Raw genomic sequence first — 21,513 nt, 5'->3', positions numbered from 1 at the left:
GTAGACTAATGGAGAGTAGACTGAGGGAGAGTAGACTGATGGAGAGTAGACTGATGGAGAGTAGACTGATGGAGTGTAGACTGAGGGAGAGTAGACTGATGGAGAGTAGACTGAGGGAGAGTAGACTCATGGAGAGTAGACTGAGGGAGAGTAGACTCATGGAGAGTAGACTGAGGGAGAGTAGACTGAGGGAGAGTAGACTGATGGAGAGTAGACTGAGGGAGAGTAGACTCATGGAGAGTAGACTCATGGAGAGTAGACTGATGGAGAGTAGACTGAGGGAGAGTAGACTGAGGGAGAGTAGACTGAGGGAGAGTAGACTAATGGAGAGTAGACTGAGGGAGAGTAGACTGATGGAGAGTAGACTCATGGAGAGTAGACTGATGGAGAGTAGACTGAGGGAGAGTAGACTGAGGGAGAGTAGACTGATGGAGAGTAGACTGATGGAGAGTAGACTCATGGAGAGTAGACTCATGGAGAGTAGACTGATGGAGAGTAGACTGAGGGAGAGTAGACTGATGGAGAGTAGACTGATGGAGAGTTAGACTCATGGAGAGTAGACTGATGGAGAGTAGACTGAGGGAGAGTAGACTGATGGAGAGTAGACTCATGGAGAGTAGACTGATGGAGAGTAGACTGATGGAGAGTAGACTGAGGGAGAGTAGACTGATGGAGAGTAGACTGATGGAGAGTAGACTCATGGAGAGTAGACTGAGGGAGAGTAGACTGATGGAGAGTAGACTGATGGAGAGTAGACAGATGGAGAGTAGACTCATGGAGAGTAGACTCATGGAGAGTAGACTGAGGGAGAGTAGACTGATGGAGAGTAGACTGATGGAGAGTAGACTCATGGAGAGTAGACTGATGGAGAGTAGACTGAGGGAGAGTAGACTGATGGAGAGTAGACTGATGGAGAGTAGACTCATGGAGAGTAGACTGATGGAGAGTAGACTGATGGAGAGTAGACTGAGGGAGAGTAGACTGATGGAGAGTAGACTGATGGAGAGTAGACTGAGGGAGAGTAGACTCATGGAGAGTAGACTGATGGAGAGTAGACTGAGGGAGAGTAGACTGATGGAGAGTAGACTGATGGAGAGTAGACTGAGGGAGAGTAGACTCATGGAGAGTAGACTGAGGGAGAGTAGACTGATGGAGAGTAGACTGATGGAGAGTAGACTCATGGAGAGTAGACTGAGGGAGAGTAGACTGATGGAGAGTAGACTGATGGAGAGTAGACTGAGGGAGAGTAGACTGATGGAGAGTAGACTCATGGAGAGTAGACTGAGGAAGAGTAGACTGATGGAGAGTAGACTGAGGGAGAGTAGACTGATGGAGAGTAGACTGAGGGAGAGTAGACTCATGGAGAATAGACTGAGGGAGAGTAGACTGATGGAGAGTAGACTGATGGAGAGTAGACTCATGGAGAGTAGACTGATGGAGAGTAGACTGATGGAGAGTAGACTCATGGAGAGTAGACTGATGGAGAGTAGACTGAGGGAGAGTAAGCTAATGGAGAGTAGACTCGTGGAGAGTAGACTGAGGGAGAGTAGACTGAGGGAGAGTAGACTGATGGAGAGTAGACTGAGGGAGAGTAGACTGAGGGAGAGTAGACTGATGGAGAGTAGACTGATGGAGAGTAGACTCATGGAGAGTAGACTGAGGGAGAGTAGACTGAGGGAGAGTAGACTGATGGAGAGTAGACTCATGGAGAGTAGACTGATGGAGAGTAGACTGATGGAGAGTAGACTGAGGGAGAGTAGACTGAGGGAGAGTAAGCTAATGGAGAGTAGACTCGTGGAGAGTAGACTGAGGGAGAGTAGACTGATGGAGAGTAGACTGATGGAGAGTAGACTGATGGAGAGTAGACTGAGGAAGAGTAGACTGATGGAGAGTAGACTGAGGGAGAGTAGACTGAGGGAGAGTAGACTGACGGAGAGTAAGCTAATGGAGAGTAGACTCGTGGAGAGTAGACTGAGGGAGAGTAGACTCATGGAGAGTAGACTGAGGAAGAGTAGACTGAGGAAGAGTAGACTGATGGAGAGTAGACTGAGGGAGAGTAAGCTAATGGAGAGTAGACTCGTGGAGAGTAGACTGAGGGAGAGTAGACTGAGGGAGAGTAGACTGATGGAGAGTAGACTGATGGAGAGTAGACTGAGGGAGAGTAGACTGAGGGAGAGTAGACTGATGGAGAGTAGACTCATGGAGAGTAGACTGATGGAGAGTAGACTGATGGAGAGTAGACTGAGGGAGAGTAGACTGATGGAGAGTAGACTGATGGAGAGTAGACTGAGGGAGAGTAGACTCATGGAGAGTAGACTGAGGGAGAGTAGACTGAGCGAGAGTAGACTGATGGAGAGTAGACTGAGGGAGAGTAGACTAATGGAGAGTAGACTGATGGAGAGTAGACTTTTGGAGAGTAGACTGAGGGAGAGTAGACTGATGGAGAGTAGACTGATGGAGAGTAGACTGAGGGAGAGTAGACTGATGGAGAGTAGACTGACGGAGAGTAGACTCATGGAGAGTAGACTGAGGGAGAGTAGACTGATGGAGAGTAGACTGATGGAGAGTAGACTGAGGGAGAGTAGACTGATGGAGAGTAGACTGATGGAGAGTAGACTGACGGTGAGTAGACTCATGGAGAGTAGACTGAGGGAGAGTAGACTGATGGAGAGTAGACTGATGGAGAGTAGACTGAGGGAGAGTAGACTGATGGAGAGTAGACTGAGGAAGAGTAGACTCATGGAGAGTAGACTGAGGGAGAGTAGACTGATGGAGAGTAGACTGATGGAGAGTAGACTGAGGGAGAGTAGACTGATGGAGAGTAGACTGAGGGAGAGTAGACTCATGGAGAGTAGACTGAGGGAGAGTAGACTGAGGGAGAGTAGACTGATGGAGAGTAGACTGAGGGAGAGTAGACTAATGGAGAGTAGACTGATGGAGAGTAGACTGATGGAGTGTAGACTGAGGGAGAGTAGACTCATGGAGAGTAGACTGAGGGAGAGTAGACTGATGGAGAGTAGACTGATGGAGAGTAGACTGACGGAGAGTAGACTCATGGAGAGTAGACTGAGGGAGAGTAGACTGAGGGAGAGTAGACTGATGGAGAGTAGACTCATGGAGAGTAGACTGAGGGAGAGTCGACTCTTGGAGAGTAGACTGATGGAGAGTAGACTGATGGAGAGTAGACTGATGGAGAGTAGACTCATGGAGAGTAGACTGATGGAGAGTAGACTGACGGAGAGTAGACTGAGGGAGAGTAGACTGAGGGAGAGTAGACTGAAGAAGAGTAGACTGATGGAGAGTAGACTGATGGAGTGTAGACTGAGGGAGAGTAGACTGAGGAAGAGTAGACTGATGGAGAGTAGACTGAGGGAGAGTAGACTGAGGGAGAGTAGACTGACGGAGAGTAAGCTAATGGAGAGTAGACTCGTGGAGAGTAGACTGAGGGAGAGTAGACTCATGGAGAGTAGACTGAGGAAGAGTAGACTGAGGAAGAGTAGACTGATGGAGAGTAGACTGAGGGAGAGTAAGCTAATGGAGAGTAGACTCGTGGAGAGTAGACTGAGGGAGAGTAGACTGAGGGAGAGTAGACTGATGGAGAGTAGACTGATGGAGAGTAGACTCATGGAGAGTAGACTCATGGAGAGTAGACTGAGGAAGAGTAGACTGATGGAGAGTAGACTGAGGGAGAGTAGACTGATGGAGAGTAGACTGATGGAGAGTAGACTCATGGAGAGTAGACTGATGGAGAGTAGACTGAGGAAGAGTAGACTCATGGAGAGTAGACTGAGGGAGAGTAGACTGATGGAGAGTAGACTGATGGAGAGTAGACTGAGGGAGAGTAGACTGAGGGAGAGTAGACTGATGGAGAGTAGACTGATGGAGAGTAGACTGATGCAGAGTAGACTGAGGGAGAGTAGACTGATGGAGAGTAGACTGAGGGAGAGTAGACTCATGGAGAGTAGACTGAGGGAGAGTAGACTGAGGGAGAGTAAACTGATGGAGAGTAGACTGAGGGAGAGTAGAGTAATGGCGAGTAGACTGATGGAGAGTAGACTGATGGAGAGTAGACTGAGGGAATTTAGACTGATGGAGAGTAGACTGATGGAGAGTAGACTGAGGGAGAGTAGACTGATGGAGAGTAGACTGACGGAGAGTAGACTCATGGAGAGTAGACTGAGGGAGAGTAGACTGATGGAGAGTAGACTGATGGAGAGTAGACTGAGGGAGAGTAGACTGATGGAGAGTAGACTGATGGAGAGTAGACTGACGGAGAGTAGACTCATGGAGAGTAGACTGAGGGAGAGTAGACTGAGGGAGAGTAGACTGATGGAGAGTAGACTGAGGGAGAGTAGACTGATGGAGAGTAGACTGAGGAAGAGTAGACTCATGGAGAGTAGACTGAGGGAGAGTAGACTGATGGAGAGTAGACTGATGGAGAGTAGACTGAGGGAGAGTAGACTGATGGAGAGTAGACTGATGGAGAGTAGACTGAGGGAGAGTAGACTCATGGAGAGTAGACTGAGGGAGAGTAGACTGAGGGAGAGTAGACTGATGGAGAGTAGACTGAGGGAGAGTAGACTAATGGAGAGTAGACTGATGGAGAGTAGACTGATGGAGTGTAGACTGAGGGAGAGTAGACTCATGGAGAGTAGACTGAGGGAGAGTAGACTGATGGAGAGTGGACTGATGGAGAGTAGACTGACGGAGAGTAGACTCATGGAGAGTAGACTGAGGGAGAGTAGACTGAGGGAGAGTAGACTGATGGAGAGTAGACTCATGGAGAGTAGACTGAGGGAGAGTAGACTCTTGGAGAGTAGACTGATGGAGAGTAGACTGAGGGAGAGTAGACTCATGGAGAGTAGACTGATGGAGAGTAGACTGAGGGAGAGTAGACTGAGGGAGAGTAGACTGATGGAGAGTAGACTAATGGAGAGTAGACTGATGGAGAGTAGACTGATGGAGAGTAGACTGAGGGAGAGTAGACTGAGGGAGAGTAGACTGATGGAGAGTAGACTGAGGGAGAGTAGACTGAGGGAGAGTAGACTGATGGAGAGTAGACTGAGGGAGAGTAGACTCATGGAGAGTAGACTGATGGAGAGTAGACTGATGGAGAGTAGACTGAGGGAGAGTAGACTGATGGAGAGTAGACTGATGGAGAGTAGACTGAGGGAGAGTAGACTGATGGAGAGTAGACTGATGGAGAGTAGACTGAGGGAGAGTAGACTGATGGAGAGTAGACTGATGGAGAGTAGACTCATGGAGAGTAGACTGAGGTAGAGTAGACTCTTGGAGAGTAGACTGAGGGAGAGTAGACTCAGGGAGAGTAGACTGATGGAGAGTAGACTGAGGGAGAGTAGACTGATGGAGAGTAGACTGATGGAGAGTAGACTGAGGGAGAGTAGACTGATGGAGCGATAATTGCTGGGTTGGTTTGTCCTGCATTTTGAGTACAGGACCTATCTGGGCAATCTTTCACACTGTCGAGTATATGGCAGTAACATCACTGTACTGGAAGAGTTGGCCAGGGGAGCAGCAAATCCTGGAGCCCAGCTCCTCAGTACTGTTGCCAGAATGTTATCAGGGCCCATTGCCTATCCAACATCCAGTTCCTCCAACTGTTTCTTGACATAACGTGGAGCAGGTCAAATTGGTTGGAGACTGGTATCTGTGACGCTGGGGACCACTGGAGGAGGCTGCGATGGATCAACCACTCGGCACTTCTAGCTGAAGATCGTTGTGAGTGCTTCAGCCTTACCGTTTGCACTGATGTGTTGGCCTCTCCCGACATTGAGGGATGGGGAGACTTGTGAAGCCTCCTCCTCCAGTGGGTTGTTTCATTGTCCACACCCATTCCCAACTGGGTGTGACAGGACTGCAGGGTTGAGACCCTGGTTGTGGGATCACTTGGCTCTATCACTTGCTGCTTATGCTGCTTGCCATGCCGGTAGTCCGGTGTTTTCTCTGGCTTTGCCGGGTTGAGCCCTCATTTTTAGGAATGACCCGGTGCTGCTCCAGGTGCTGACCCCCTTCCCATTGTGTACCACCCCTGCTGGGTCTGTCCTGCCGGGTTGGTGCTGTCTGGGACACTGTCTGTGAGACAGCTCTCCCAATGTTTGCACTAGCTCCCACATATTAGTAAGGAGGACCTTGTAGGTCTACAGTAGTGTTTCTGCTGTTGTCTTTCCCTGTACCTGGGCAGCACAGTGGCGCAGTTGTTAGCACTGTTGCCTCACAGCACCAGAGACCTGCGTTCAATTCCCACCTCAGGCGACTGACTGTGTGGAGTTTGCACGTTCTCCCTGTGTCTGCGTAGGTTTACTCCAGGTGCTCCGGTTTCCTCCCACATTCCAAAGATGTGCAGGTCAGGTGAATTGGCCATGCTAAATTGCCCGTAGTGTTAGGTGTAGGGGAATGGATCTGGGTAGGTTGCTTTTCGGAGAGTCAGTGTGGACTTGTTGGGCCGAAGGGCCTGTTTCCACACTGTAGGGAATCTAGACAGAAAGAAAAAATGCCAGGTGGCCGATCTGGTTTCATTTCTCTGTTGAGACTTTGTAGCGTGTGGCTTGCCAGGCCATTTCAGAGGCAGCCTTGGGTCCGAAGTCACCAATGGCAGATTCCCTTCCCTGAACGACGTTAATGAACCAGATGGGGTTTTGCCACAATTGCTTGCACTCTCTTAACTCTGGACTTTTTTTTTGTTATTGAATTCAAATTCCACCACCTGCCCTGGTGAGATTCGAACCCATTTGGCCAAAACATGAGCTGAGTTTCTGGATTCACAGTGTCCTGATGATACCGCTGGGCCATTGCCTCCAACTGCGTCTGGACAGGCCTTTCATTCACTGCTCAGGTTTTCCAGGCTTATCTCTTAGCTGTCTCATCCTCACCTTTCCTAAAACCAGAGGTTAAACTCAGCAGGATGTCATAGAGATTTCACAGCACAGAGAGATGCCCTTCGGCCCATCGTGTATGTGCTGGTCATCAAACATCCACCTGTTTGACTTAGCCCACGACCTTTTATGATGTGGTGTTTCAAATGCTCATCTAAATAGTTCTAAAACGTCATGAGGATTCCTGCCTCTACAGATAGAGAGCTACAGATTCCCACCACACTCTGGTGAAGAACTCTTTCTTCAATCCCCCTTGAACCATTTTGCTTCTTGCCTCAGCACTGTGCCCTTGCTTATTGACCCCTCCACTAAAGGGAAACGTTTTCTCCCTCCAACCTTCTTGATGCCCTTCAGAACTTCTTTATTAGATTCCCTACAGTGTGGAAACAGGCCCTTCAGCCCAACCAGTCCACACCGACCCTCCGAAGAGTAACCCACCCAGACCCCACCTAATACTACGGGCAATTTAGCATGGCCAATCCACCCTGACCTGCATATCTTTGGACTGTGGGAGGAAACCGGAGCACCCGGAGGAAACCCACGCAGACACGGGGACAACGTGCAAACTCCACACAGTCAGTCGCCCAATCAGACCTCAATCAGATCCCCCTTCTTTGCTCTGTTTAGTCTCTCTTCATCGCTGAATTGTTCCAGCCCAGGTAATATCCTTGGGGAACCGCTTCTGCACCATCTCCAGTGCAGTCACATCCTTCCTGTTGTGTGGTGACCAGAACTGCCCACTGCACTTCAGCTGTGCCACATGTTCAAAATGTTTTATGAACCTGCATCAATGGTACATAAATTCCAAAAGATTCACAAGGTCCACATTATGTCTGATTTCAAGTGAATCAGAAAAGGTCCATTTCTAACCTGATGGTGTGAGAATGAGATTATTCCTTGAAACATCCATCTGGGTGCCTCTTTCCTCATAGCCTCACAATTGTATACCTTCTGCTGTTCCTTTTTGAGCATTATCGTGGAGTCTATTCCCCCCACAGTGCAGATCACATGAACTGGAAACAATCCTTTTCCGATCTGGATTCAATGAACAGCTGTTATCAAAGATCACCCCATCTCATAGAACATAGAACATTACAGTGCAGTACAGGCCCTTCAGTCGACCTGTGAAGTTAATCTCATGCCCATCTAACCTACACCATTCCGTTGTTATTCATATGTATGTCCAATGCCCATTGAAATGCCCTTAACGTCAACTACTGTTGCCAGCAGACCATTCCATGCCCCAACTATTCTCTGAGTAAAGAAACTACCCCTGAAATCTGTCCTAAATCTATCACCCCTCAATGACCCCTCATACTAGCCATCACCATCTGAGGGAAAAGGCTCTCACTGTCCACCCTATCTAACCTTCTGATTATCTTATATGTCTCGATTAAGTCACCTCTCAACCTTCTTCTCTCTAACGAAAACAGCCTCAAGTCCCTCAGCCTTTCCTCGTAAGACCTTTCCCTCCAGACCAGGCAACATCCGAGTCAATCTCCTCTGCACCCTTTCCAAAGCTTCCACATCCTTCCTATAATGTGGTGACTAGAACTGTACATAGTATTCCAGGTGTGGCCACATCAGTGCCTTGTACAGCTGAAGCATGACCTTGTGTATCCGAAACTCAGTCCCTGTACTAATAAATACCAAAACACCAGATGCCTTCTTAAGAACCCTATCAACCTGGGTGGCAACTTTCAGGGATTAATGCATCTGAACACCGAGATCTCTCTGTTCATCTACACTGCCAAATATTTTACCATTAGCTTGGTACTCTGCTTTCCTGTTACTTCTTCTGAAGTTAACTACCTCACACTTTTCTGCATTAAACTCCACTTGCCACTTCTCAGCCCGATTCTGTAGCTTATTTATGTCTCTCTGTAACCCACAACATCCTTTGGCACCATCCACAACTCTGCCTACCTTAGTGTCATCTGCAAGTTTACTAACCCATCCTTCCACGCCCTCATCCAGGTCATTTATAAAAATGACAAACAGCAGTAGCCCCAAAACAGATCCTTGCAGTACACCACTAGTAACTGAACTCCAGGATGAACAATTCCCATCAACCACCACCCTCTGTCTCCTTTCAGCTAGCCAATTACTGATCCAAACTGCTAAATCACCTTCAATCCCGAAACTCTGTCTTTTGTGCAATAGCCTACCGTGGGGAACCTTATCAAACGCCTGACTCAAATCCATATCCACCACATCAACTGCCTTACCCTCATCCACCTGTCTGATCACCATCTCAAACAACTCAATACAGTTTGTGAGGCATGACCTACTACTTCACAAAACCATGTTGACTATCCCTAATCAACTTATTCCTTTCCAGATGATTATAAATCCTATCTCTTATAACCTTTTCCAACACATTACCCACACCCAAAGTAAGGCTCACTTGTCCATAATTACCAGGGTTGTCTCTACTCCCCTTCTTGAACAAGGGGACAACATTTGCTCTCCTCCAGACTTCTGAGACTATTCCTATCGACAATGACAACATAAAGATCAAAGCCAAAGGCTCTGCAATCTCTGCCCTGGATTTCCAGAGAATCCGAGGATAAATCCCATCTGGCCCAGGGGTCTTATCTATTTTCAGATCTTCCAAGGTTGCTAAAACCTCCTCTTTGTCAACCTCAATCCCATCTAATCCTGTAGCCTATATCTCTGTATTCTCACTCACATTGCCCTTTTCCAATGTGAATACTGGCGAAACGTATTCATTAAGTGCTTCCCCAATGTCCTCAGCTTCCACAAACAACTTCCCACTACTATCTTTGATTGGCCCTAATCTTACTCTAGTCATTCTTTTATTCCTGATATACCGATTGAAGGCTTTAGAGTTTTCTATGATCCTATCCGCCAACAACTTCTCACGTCCCCTCCTGGCTTCTCTTAGCCCTCTCTATAGATCTTTTCTGGCTAACTTATAACTCTCAAGGCCCCCGAACTGAACCTTCACACCTCGTCTTCACATAGGCCTTCTTCTTTCTCTTTAAAAGAGCTTCAACTTCTTTAGTAAGCCATGGCTTCATTTCTCGACCACTTCCTCCCTGTCTGACTTATCAACGGCCCACAGTAGCTGTTCCTTGAACAAGCTCCACATCTCAATTGTGCCCATCCCCTGCAGTTTCCTTCCCCATCCTATGCATCCTAAGTCTTGCCTAATCGCGTCATAATTGCCTTTCCCCCAGTTAGACTGCTTTCCCTGCGGTATATACCTATCCCTGCCCAATGCAATTTGTAAACATAACCGAATTGTGGTCACTATCGCCAAAGTGCTCTCCTACCTCCAAATCGAACGCCTTGTCGGGTTCATTCCCCAGTACCAAATTCAATACGGCATCGCCACTTGTTGACCTGTCTAGACACTGTGTTAGGAAACCCTCCTGCACACATCGAACAAAAACTGACCCGGCTAAAGTACCTGAGCTATAGTATTCCCAGTCAATACTGGGGAAGTTAAAGTCCCCCATAACAACTACCCTGTTACTCTCGCTCCTATCAAGAATCATCTTTGCTATCCTTATGTCAGGGTGGAATAACATGCCTGCATGGTGAGGAGAAATAGATGCCCCACTCTGATCCAAACCCCTGTAATCAAAGCTTCATGGTGCAAAATCCCGGAGAGGAATGTTATTAAACGTGAGGGCATTCTAATATAGTAGAATATGGCATTGAGCTCTCACTTTGTTCCCTGTTATGTGATAGAGCTCTGTGACATGGTTTGTGTGTGAAATCTCACTGCGTGTGTTCAATAGGTAAGAAGGAACACTTATCATATCAGGGACAAAGACAGGGACCAACACTGTCAGAACAGAAAACAATGAATTAAGAAGCAACATAATCTCTCGGCCTCAGGTGATATGTCACTTTCGAGAGTGTGGTGCTGGAAAAGCGCAGCAGGTCAGGCAGCATCCGAGGAGCAGGTGAGTCGACGTTTCGGGCAAAGGTCTTTCATCAGGATTCCTGATGAAGGGCTTTTGCCCGAAACGTCGATTCTCCTGCTCCTCGGATGCTGCCTGACCTGCTGCGCTTTTCCAGCACCACACTCTCGACTCTAATCTCCAGCGTCTGCAGTTCTCACTGATGTGACACTTTGGCAAGCTTTTGGCTTCGGGGATTTTTGAATCAATGTTGACAGAGGAATGTGACTAAGGTTTTTTTTCAGTTTTTTAAAAAAAATCTTCTGATGTGAGACAGGGATGTCTCTATGTAACTGGATCACTCGATCCAGTTTGTGTCACAAATCCCAGGAACGACATGCACTCATGGTTATCCCAAATGGTTATGGTGGATGTTGGGAAGAGTGGGAATTCTCCAGCGATTAGTTGAGTTTGTGAGGCAAGAGCAGCCAATGGGAAATGGAGGTTTGGTGCCAGATAGGATTGTGGGGCACACCAGCCAATTGCATGACCCAACAGACAAGAGGAGCTGGATGACCTCTATTCTTTTCACTCAATTCTCACCATTTGATTCCAGGCAATCCACGGACTTGTTCCAGCTCCTCCTCCATCTTATTGCACCAGTATTTCAACAGCAGCCTGCAGATGTTACCTCCGGGCTCTCCGTGTCGGAGAATGCAGGGATACTGTGACATATTTCACGTGTGTCGTCTGGTCAATGATGACGGGCCCATCGCCAAACTCGGAAAAGCCATCTTCAAGCCGAGAGAATTTGAAGGCATTTCAGATTGGATGAAGGTGGGGTGTTTGAAAGGATGACGCCGTTTATTTAAAAGTTCACATCAATATTATATCTTTGTTCTGCACGTTCTATCATTTGTCATCTTCCGTTATAAATGACTGTGCCTCCATTTGGAATTAGAACTATCTATTTGAATTTGTCGTGTGATGGTACTCTGCTGGGCCCCATTGGTAAGGGATTGTAGCTAAAATAGTAACCACAAAATTGTCATTAAATATGCGTCACCTTCGAGAAATTTGGAAAGTTTGTTGGACAACAGGGATTCGTCTGCAGCAGTTTGGCAATTAGTCAGCACAGCACTGCCCCTGGTGAGTGAGTGTAATGACAGTGTGACATGTTTACATACATGATCAATGTAGGCATAGGAATTGTGAAGGGGAATATCTTTTTTTTAAATAGATATTTTTATTGAAAATTTAACATATTTTTACAAGTTTACAAATAAAAAACTCAAGTATAAACATTGATATACAATTAAATCTTAAATAAAGAATAACCAAAATTTATCAAACAAAAAAAATAACGACAGAAAAAAAAAACTCAACTAACTACTAATCTAACCTACAACTAACCAGGATGTATAATTAAGTCTCTTACATTATTCAAAGAAGAGGGGAAAAAAAACCGACGGATAACACAGAAATTGGGTAGTGAGATACACGCTTGGAATGTGTTAACATTCAATCGTAACAAAACCCGTATTCGTGTGGGATTCCTCTCCCAAGGGGCCCTGAACCAGCCAGGTTCGCCATCTCAATTAAATAAAAGCCCTTGTTAGGATAGCCGAAATATCTGTATTTATGTAATTTCAAGAAGGGCTGCCATATTTTATGGAATAATGCGGGTTTTGGTGCACCATGTTTGGAAGGAAGTCAAGGGGAATACATTCCATAATTAGTCTGGGCCAATCGGAAAGTCCAGGGGGGCCCTCAGCCACCCAGTTCACCAAAATATGTTTCCTTGCACAGAAAGAGAGAATGGAAGGGGAATATCTAAACCAAGGAGGAATTGTGTGGGGGGTGAATGTACAACGTTAATGTGTAGAGCAGATTGTCCTGCCCATTATAAAACCCACTAAGATCTGGTGGCAAAGACAGACATTTACCCCAGGGGCCACCTCAATCCATTTTCTATCACTGTGTGCCCAGCAATGGCTGTTTCAATATGTAAACTTTTTTTATTCATGGAAAATGGGCATCTCTGGCTGGGCCCAGCATTTATTGCCCATCCCAAGTTGCCCCTTGAGAAGGTGGGGGTGGAGCTATCTTCTTGAGCCGCTGCAGTCCACGTTCTGTGGGTTGACCCACAATGACCTTAGGGAAGGAATTCCAGCATTTGGACCCAGTCACAGGGAAGGAACGGTGATATATTTCCAAGTCAGGATTGGGAATGGCTTGGAGAGGAACTTGCAGGGGATGGTGTTCCCATGTACCTGCTGCCCTTGTCCTTCTAGATGGAAGTGGTCATGGGTTTGGAAGGTGCTGCCCAAGGATCATTGGTGGACTTCTGCAGTGCATCTTGTAGATGGTACACACTGCTGGTACTGAGCATTGGTGGTGGAGGCTCAATGGATGTGGTGGATGTGGTGCCAATCCAGCGGGCTGCTTTGTCCTGGATAGTGTCAAGCTTCTTGTGTGTTGTTGGAGCTGCACCCATCCAGGCAAGTGGGGGATATTCCTGACTTGTGCCATGTCGATGATGGATAGGCTTTGGGGAGTCAGGAGCTGAGTTACTCATTGCAGTATTCCTGGCCTCTGACCTGCTCTTGTAGCCACTGTGCTTGTGTGGTGAGTCCAGCTGGGTTTTTGGTCAATGGTAAACTCCAGGATGTTGATAATGATGGATCCCACTGAAACTGGAGCCCATGCGTGACGAACCTGGTGAACAGGAGGGTTGGCCACATTTGTGGCAGAAAACAAATTTAATATTGAACATCTAGTGACCCTCCATTGCCTGTGCCATTCCCAAAGGTCTGTCCCAGTGAAATGACACCTTCAGGCTTGATTGGATTTGTGCCTTGGCGAGAGACTTTGGGAATGTTGATAATTGGTTAAGAGGCAAGTTGCAGCAATATGTTTGCTGTACAACAACTTAGCCTCCCTTTGACCAGCCGGTGTCACTGATAAAATGCAAATTGCTTGAGACTTATCAGATCAAAGGATTCACCAGATCAAAAAAAAATGCAGAAATACAGCATTGTTATTGGTCTATAAGGAAGCCATTTGATCCCTTACACCTTCACTGGGATTATTTCACTTGCCCACTCAGAACAAGCAATGTTGAATTAATAATGTCAGTCACAATGTATTCATTTACACCATGTCTACATGCTGAGCAGCTTGGCTTCTGCCTCTTTTCTGTTTGTTAGTTGGAATTGGAAAGATAAAAAAAGAGCCTTATTTTTAGACCACTTTACACAACGCGGCAATTTGAATTTAATACAAAGCTGGCCCAGTGGTGACCAAGTAACAGTTGTGGATTGTCAATAGAACCTATCTCATTCGATAATGTCCTGTAGGGATGGACACAGCTGTCCTCACCTGGTCTGGCCTACACGTGACTCCAGACCCCCAGCAATGTGGTTAACTCTGAACCACCCTCCGGCCAGTAAATGCTGTCTGAGCCACTCACAGTATAGTGAACAAATTTAAAAAGAAACCGTGGAGGTTGATGGTATGAGATTAGTGGCTGGAAGCTTCCAAGGGGTGAAGGTTGGATTGGGAACAGTGACATGATTGGGAAACTATCCATTTTGTGATGGTTCTCTCTAAGCTCGGAGCAGCCATTAACTGGGCTTTACTTTGAAAGTTGTTTCACCCCAGTTCAAGTGGTGTGTGGAGAGTTAGCTCACTGTGGATTACTTCCTCTCTTACAGGCTTATTGGTGGGCCATTCTGTTGGCAGTTCTCACCCTTGTAGCGTTCATGTCAAGCACGGTGTTTATATTTGGCAAAATGCTGGATGGCATGCCAGGTAATATTAATCTCAGTTACGCATCGATAAACCTTCCAATGTGACTGCTGTGTACAGCCAGGGCTCATACAGGGAATGCAGGGTTAATCATTGGAGCCTGAATTCTGGGTGGGGGTAAAAGTACTCAAAATGCATTAAAACAAAGAGCATTCACCCCCCAAAATCCTTGGGGGTTGGGGGGGGGGGGGGTGACATAGAGGTTGGTAGGCAGAGAGCAGCAGGCCAGAGTTGAGGGGAGGCCTGGGGGACAAAACAGGAGAGAGAGAGAGAGAGAGACAGAGAGAGAGAGAGAGAGGTTGGAGATGGGGGTGGGGGTGGGGGGGAAGGGAAGCTGTCAGGGACAGTAAATGCTCGGAGGGTATAAGGAAGAAAAGGAGGCTGCTGGGAGGGAAGAAGATCGCAGAGGCCATGGATGATGCTGGAGGCTGCAGCCAGAGGGGACAGGCAGGACAACTGCTGCAAAGGGGACAGATCAGTTTTAAATCTGTTGACAGAGAAACCTCCAGGCAACTAAGATGCAGGAAGACTTGAAATCAGTGAACATCAAACATAGAACATTACAGCACAGTCCAGGCCCTTCGGCCCTCGCTGTTGCGTCGCCCTGTCATACTAATCTGAAGCCCATCCCACCTACACTATTCCATGTACATCCATATGCCTGTCCAATGACGACTTAAATGCACTTAAAGTTGGCGAATCTACTACCGTTGCAGGCAAAGCATTCCATAATCTTACTACTCTCTGAGTAAAGAAACTACCTCTGACATCTGTCCTATATCTATCACCCCTCAATTTAAAGCTATGTCCCCTCGTGCTCACCGTCACCATACTTGGAAAAAGGCTCTCACTGTCCACCCTATCTAACCCTCTGATTATCTTATATATCTCTATTAAGTCACCTCTCAACCTTCTTCTCTCTAATGAAAACAGCCTCAAGTCCCTCAGCCTTTCCTCATAAGACATTCCCTCCATACCAGGCAACATCCTAGTAAATCTCCTCTGCACCCTTTCCAAACCTTCCACATCCTTCCTATAATGCAGTGACCAGAACTGTACACAATACTCCAAATGTGGCCGTAACAGAGTTTTATACAGCTGCAGCATAACCTCCTGGTTCCGGAACTCAATTCCTCTATTAATAAAAGCTAAAACACCGTATGCCTTCTTAACAACCCTGTCAACCTGGGTGGCAACTTTCAGGGATCTGTGTACCTGGACACCGAGATCTCTCTGCTCATCTACACTACCAAGAATCTTACCATTAGCCCAGTACTTTGCATTCCAGTTACTTCGACCAAAGTGAATCACCTCACACTTGTCCATATTAAACTCCATTTGCCACCTCTCAGCCCAGCTCTGCAGCTTATCTCTGTCTCTCTGTAACCTACAACATCCTTCGTCACTACCCACAACTCCACCGACCTTAGTGTCATCTGTGAATTTACTAACCCACCCTTCTACGCCCTCATCCAGGTCGTTTATAAAAATAACCGACCCTTACAGTACACCATTGGTAACTGGACTCCAGGATGAACATTTCCCATCAACCACCACCCTCTGTCTTCTTTCAGCAAGCCAATTACTGATCCAAACTGCTATGTCTCCCACAATCCCATTCCTCCACATTTTGTACAATAGCCTACTGTGGGGAACCTTATCGAATGCCTTGCTGAAATCCATATACACCACATCAACTGGTTTACTCTCATCTACCTGTTTGGTCACCTTAGTGAAGTGGTGAGTTCCTTACAAATGAACGTGGAATCTCTAGCTTAAGGCTGCATATACTCAAAAACTGCTGTTTTGGGTGGAATGAAATGGATGCAATTCTAATGAACAGTGTGTCAATTGTGAAATTTGAATCTGACATTGAGATCTGAAATGCTGTGAAAAGAGTAATAATCGCCTGGTTAGCATCTTCCAGCTTTGTTTACAGAGGAACCTCAATTATCCGAATGAGATTAGATTGGATTAGATTCCCTACAGTGAGGAAACAGGCCCCAAGGCCCAACCAGTCCACACTGACCCTCCTAAGAGTAATCTACCCAGACCCATTTCCCTCTGACTAATGCACCTAACACTACGGGCAATTTAGCATGGCCAATTCACCTGACCTAAACATCCTTGGACTGTGGGAGGAAACCGGAGCACCCAGAGGAAACCCACACAGACACGGGGAGAATGTGCAAACTCCACACAGACAGTCGCCCGAGGCTGGAATCGAACCCAGGTCCCTGGCGCTGTGAGGCAGCAGTGCTAACCACTGAGCCACCATGCTGCCTATTTTGTTCGGATAATTGATTATTCAGTTAATTGATTCAGTGCCTCTCCTCTGGGGCTCGGAGTTTTCGGAAGTTTCCTTTTTCCTCGCTCTGCCTGCCTTGCTCCCTCTCTCTGTCTCAGGATTTGTTTCTGAGCAGACACACACATGTGTATAAGGGACCTGCAGCATTGTTGTGGCCACCATCCCCCTCCTCAGTTCAATGGGATTGACACAGCGAGCCCTTGCTAAGTCCACTCCCTGTTCAGGAGACTAGGCAGCAGCACATCGCAGGCGAGCCCCCTCCCACCCTCAACCACAACCCAGGGCCAACTCCACCCCTGTCTGACCACACCCACCTGCCTTTGAGGGGTGAGTCTCAAAATAGCACACACTCGTAACGCCCACGCACACGCATGCACACATGTGCGCGCACAACCACAAACGCATGTGCACACAGACACACACACGCACACACACTGTGCACGCGCGCGCGCACACACACAACTGTTCACTGCGACTTTTTCACACGTTCCACCTTTACCTCAGGACAATGTTGGCGAGATTATCTGGGGGAAGGGGGTTTTAGGGTACACCCCTGTGTAAAACTCCAGGGAAAGTGTGGGGAGAGAGAGCGAGAGGGTGGACGGTCACTCGCTCATTTGGAGTCGGTGCCTGGGCTCCCATCGATGTCCAGGACTGTTCTCTGCAGCATTTCAAAAAAGCCGAGTTCACTCTTAATTACTGTAAACACAATCAGTGTTAGAAACACGTCTTTGATGGAATGTTTCTATCAGGACCTTCAGATCTTCTTTGGATAAGCCAAAATTTGGATAATTGATATTCAGATAATCAAGGTTCCTCTGTGTACATAATGGAAATGTATTAACATTACCTCACCAATCTGTTTAGGCTGATGGCATTTTATGTGGAAAGGAGTGTACCAATTATCCTGAAAAATACTTTTGTTGCTAATTCATGTTTGTTTCTTTCAAATAATTTCAGTACTGTGGGCCTAAGGTATTAATGCTTTCCTTGTGCTCTTTAATGGAAGGTTGGTCATTTTGATGGAATTGATGACAGTTTCTAACTCTGCTTCTGTGAGTCTTAATATTCTGTCTGTCAACTCAAAAACAAAAGTTAATGTCACTCTGCTACTGCGACATTTCGTACGGGTTTGTGAGAATGCAAAAAGAGTCCCTGAGAATCGACTTGAGAAAATCTCAAGAAGAGCCCTGTTTCCAAGGAGATGAGGGGGAGAGTTTTAGGGGAGATGGGGAGATGAGGGGGTAGGAAATAAGATGAGATAATTACTGGAATACAAAGTTCATTCAAAGTCAACCAAATAAATGTAACATGAATATGAACCAAGACCAGGCCCACATACAGGCCAGGTCCTGATAAAGACCAGGACCCAGACCCAAATCAGGCTAGGCCGAGACTGAGGCCTAGATTTAGGCCAGGCCCAGGTGAAAACCCAGACTCAGACCAGGCCAAGATTGAGGCCTGGCCCAAATCTAGCCAGGCCCAGGTGAAAACCCAGACTCAGACCAGACCAAGACTGAGGCCTGGTCCAAACTCAGGACAAGCCCAGATGAAGGCCAACACCCAGGCCAGGCCCAAGCACCAACTCAGGCCTGGACCAAGGCCCAAACCCTGCCCTTGGCCTGAGCCCAGAATTGAAGCTGCTGAAGCTGAGTCTGGGCCTCACTACCACCTGGATCTGGACTAAGCTTCTGATTGACAATTCAGCAGGAGTAGCCATTTCTTTTACCTAATCTTGGGTGGGAAATAGTTTCTCCTTGGAATTGTGAGGGGATCTACTCTGTAAAGGTGTGAGACACTGTGAGGCAGCCCCATAAGCCATTGGGAGAAGAGTGCTCTGCGAATTAGAAATACTGAATCAGGCAGAAGGGAATTGTGATGGCCATGTAGGACATGACTGTGCTGGAATTGTTAAACAGGTGAAAGGTTCAATCACTGGCCTAGAGCCTGTTGTATTTGTGGCATAGATTCCAAACCAGGTCACCTTTCCTTTCATATAGTTATGTGGCATCACCACATGTGACGTTCCTGTACAAAGAAACCTCAGTAATGCCTTTGACAAGGCCCCTCATGGTACAAAAGGTACCAGGGTACCAAAAGGTACCAGCTCACATGGTATCAGGGGTGAGCTGGCATAATGGATACAGAATTGGCTTAGTCATAGGGGGTAGCGGGGGAAGATTGCTTTTCAGAATGGTGGGCTGTGACTGGTGACAGTCCACAGGGATCAGTGCTGGGATCTCTGCTGTTCATGATCTACTTAAATGATTTGGAGGAAAACATATCTCTCACTGGGAACTTATTTCAAGGTTTGGAACTTGTTGGAGCCCCTCGGTAAGAGCTGGCAGAGCAGTGGGTGGGTGTTGGGGAGAGCGAGGGACTAAGAGATTGGGGCACTTGGCAGCCATTGCTACACAAGAACCTGTGACCCCCAACATCTTAACACAGAGTCCTGACTGCCTACTCTAGAAATGTCTGCAGTATGTTGTCTTCAGTCTGTCAGTTCCATGCGAGTAATGTAGCGTGTGCACAGACTATACATGCAAGTCAGGGCACCATGGTAGCTCAATGGTTAACACTGCCACTTCATGGCACTAGATACCCAGGCTCGATTCCACCCTCTGTGTGGGGTTTGCCGATTCTCCCCATGTTTGCGTGGGTTTCCTCCGGGTGCTCCGGTATCCTCCCACAGTCCAAAGATGATGTGGAGGTGCCAGTGTTGGACTGGGGTGGACAAGGTCAGAAGTCACACGATGCTAAGCTTTCAGAGAGTAGTCTCTTTACCTGCTACCATGTGACTTCTGGCCTAGTCCAAAGACGTGCAGGTTAGGGTGGATTGGCCGTGCTAAATTACCCATAGTGCCCAGGGATGTGCAGGTTAGGGTGGATTGGCCATGCTAAATTACCCATAGTGCTCAGGGATGTGCAGGTTAGGGTGGATTGGCCGTGCTAAATTACCCATAGTGCCCAGGGATGTGCAGGTTAGGGTGGATTGGCCATGCTAAATTACCCATAGTGCCCAGGGATATGCAGGTTAGGGTGGATTGGCCGTGCTAAATTACCCATAGTGTTCAGGGATGTGCAGGTTAGGGTGGATTGGCCATGCTAAATTACCCATAATGTTCAGGGATGTGCAGGTTAGGGTGGGATTGGCCGTGCTAAATTACCCATAGTGCCCAGGGATATGCAGGTTAGGGTGGATTGGCCGTGCTAAATTACCCATAGTGCTCAAGATACGCAGGCTGGGTAGGTTAGCCATGGGAAATACAGAATTACAAGGATAAGGGAGTGGGTCTGAGTGGGATGCTCTTTGGAGGGTTGATGTGGACTCGATGGGCCGAGTGGACTCCTTCTACACCACAGAGATTCTACATCTATAATATGTAAACAGTTAGTGTTTAAATAAACTCCAAGATATTTAACTCACAAGAACCCTGACCTCAAGATATATGTAACATGGACTAGCCTGTAGAAAATCACCAAGAGGGCGTGGTGACAGGCCTGTATCCTGAGGGGGAACAGCACAAAGGAAAGAACAGTCTAGTCGTACGTTCAGCATCAATGATTGCGGTTAACTAATAGATGTCCTCTTTTCGTTTCTCTTTTGCAGCTCAGCCAGAACAAGAAGACAATTCCTAAAATGTTGCAGGCAAAGTTCTGGGGTGCACCTTCCAGAACCAGCCGCAGTCAGTGAGACTGCATTGTCACCCTGCCTCCTCAAACACTCTGTCCCCTTTGAGAGGGCATTGATCTCACAGTGAACCCTATCAACAAGGAGAGTATCTCCCATTGCTGATACCGAACAACTTACACAGTTCTACCTTCCATACCTGTCACTGGTTTCATTCATAAAATTAAAGATCAGCTTAATTTTAAATGTAACTGGAAATTATCCTGCGTTCTTTCTTCATTAAACAATATCTCAGCAGAAGCCATTGTCAAGGTGATAATGCTTTCCTGACTGATCTCTGACAGCAATGACTTCAGACTATGAAAGGGGGGGCTTTTATTAATGTCTATGCTGGACATTCTCTCTGGTATAAAATCAGGAATGAAACATCACCAGCAAAACTCCAAATCCAGAACAAGGCAACTCCATTGTAAATTTGGACCCAGGCCACTCAGGACTGAGATGTTTCCACACTGAGAACATCTGTCCTGAAGATATTCCTTGTTGGCCTGATTATAGAGAGAGAACTGCCCTTTAAAACACGTACTTTTTCATCTAATGTGGGAGCAGCAGAAAAGTCAGCATTTCTCTCCTGAAGTGCTCTAGCAATTCTCCAGCCCAGGACATTGGTACCCCTGCAGTTTAGATTACTTACAGTGTGGAAACAGGCCCTTCGGCCCAACAAGTCCACACCGACCCGCCGAAGCGCAACCCACCCAGACCCATTCCCCTACATTTACCCCTTCATCTAACACTACGGGCAATTTAGCATGGCCAATTCACCTAGTCTGCACATTTTTGGACTATGGGAAGAAACTGGAGGAAACCCACGAAGACACGGGGACAACGTGCAAACTCCACACAGAGAGTCGCCTGAGGCAGGAATTGAACCCGGGTCTCTGGCGCTGTGAGGCAGCAGTGCTAACCCGCTGTGCTAACCACCGTGACACCATGCCA

At 47.2% G+C, this 21,513-nt stretch overlaps 1 protein-coding gene across 2 annotated transcripts in view; it reads left to right on the top strand.

Annotated features, from left to right (window-relative positions):
• Window positions 1-20,768, top strand: part of LOC140494480 (disintegrin and metalloproteinase domain-containing protein 10) — a 129,546-nt gene extending 108,778 nt beyond the window's left edge. The window contains exons 14-16 of one of the 2 annotated variants that reach the window (XM_072593696.1): window positions 11,385-11,605; window positions 14,485-14,581; window positions 20,497-20,768. In XM_072593696.1, coding sequence (XP_072449797.1) covers window positions 11,385-11,605; window positions 14,485-14,581; window positions 20,497-20,525 — 347 coding nt within the window. In that variant the 3' untranslated portion in view covers window positions 20,526-20,768. The remainder of the gene's footprint in view (window positions 1-11,384; window positions 11,606-14,484; window positions 14,582-20,496) is intronic. The other variant, XM_072593697.1, reaches the window with a different exon arrangement.
• Window positions 20,769-21,513: the final 745 nt, after the last annotated feature.

The sequence above is a fragment of the Chiloscyllium punctatum genome, chromosome 24, assembly GCF_047496795.1.
Source record: "Chiloscyllium punctatum isolate Juve2018m chromosome 24, sChiPun1.3, whole genome shotgun sequence".
Classification (NCBI taxonomy): Eukaryota; Metazoa; Chordata; class Chondrichthyes; order Orectolobiformes; family Hemiscylliidae; genus Chiloscyllium; species Chiloscyllium punctatum.
The sequence above is the reverse complement of the archived record's forward strand: the minus strand, read 5'-3'. Positions and strand labels throughout refer to the sequence as shown.